Source organism: Lotus japonicus, chromosome 6 (genome assembly GCF_012489685.1).
Source record: "Lotus japonicus ecotype B-129 chromosome 6, LjGifu_v1.2".
NCBI classification, from domain to species: Eukaryota; Viridiplantae; Streptophyta; class Magnoliopsida; order Fabales; family Fabaceae; genus Lotus; species Lotus japonicus.
The window spans coordinates 27803160-27804242 of NC_080046.1; the positions used below are offsets into that span (position 1 = coordinate 27803160).

Below are 1083 nucleotides of genomic sequence, written 5' to 3' on the forward strand. Positions count from 1 at the left end.
TCTTTCATTTCTCAAATTTGATAAGAAAAATCAAAATCATAAATTAAAACATAAATATAGAGACAACAATAATTTTAGAGGCATTAAACCATCAAAACCTCAATTTAACTTTTATTTTACTTATCATTTTTTATCAAATAATTTCACTGGGTGGACGACAATCGCAACCACAACATCCATCAAGGAAAATATTAACACAACGACCGGAACATTCTAGGCGAATTCCCCAGTTGCGTGTGCAACTCTCTAGTGGATTTGGAGGGCTAGAAATCTCTTTTGGTTTGAGAATATGCTCCTGTCGGACTAGGCGTTAGCTGTGTGCATCACTTTCATGGCCTCCGGCATAGGGCATGCGTTCCCTAGTCACTTTTTTATGCCTGCTCAGCAGAGGTGGGTGAGGTGGTGTCCTACGCTCGAGCATAGTGTCCTTGTGAATGTTTGCGGGAGCGTCCTGGGTGTTCCAAGGAGAGGTGGCTTCGATGGATATCTCCGTAGTTTTGATGGTGACTTGTTAGCGGGCTTCTATGGCTTCCGTCCTGATCTTGATATTCTCCTCTTGGAGTTGTTGGTCATCTACCATGGCTTAGCCATGGCGTGGGACCCGAGGTATAGAACTGTGGAGTGTCAATCTAATTTCCTACATGCGGTGGGCTTAGTGTTGTCTACTCCAGCTTCCCGGCACATGTATGCATTGCTGATTTGGGATATAAAGGACTTGTCGGACCGTCTCTAGAGAGTGGAGCTTGTTCACATACTTCCAGAAGGGAACGCTTAGGCGGATTTTCTAGCCAAACATGGTTTCTATCATGAACCCTCTAGAGGGGTAGGGTAGTTTTCTTCTGACGAATGCACTAGGAATTCCATTCTTAAGGCTTTAGCCTCGTTTGTCTGTTTTGCATGTTGTCTTTGCCACTGTTTTCTTGTACCAAAAAAATGAGATTTGGACCACTTTCATGGTTGACCGTATAACATATTCACATGGTTGGATTTTAATATCTGCCAAAAATTAAAATTAAGTATTTTTTTATAATAGTAAACTTCTTTATTTTTATTCATTAGTGGGGTGTTGGGAACTGACAATGT

At 41.5% G+C, this 1083-nt stretch overlaps 1 protein-coding gene across 1 annotated transcript; it reads left to right on the plus strand.

Annotated features, from left to right (window-relative positions):
• The first annotated feature begins 331 nt into the window (after positions 1 to 331).
• On the plus strand, positions 332 to 733 carry LOC130725174 (uncharacterized). Its single transcript, XM_057576426.1, has one exon. The coding sequence runs from the start codon at positions 332 to 334 to the stop codon at positions 731 to 733; it is 402 nt and encodes a 133-aa protein (XP_057432409.1).
• Positions 734 to 1083: the final 350 nt, after the last annotated feature.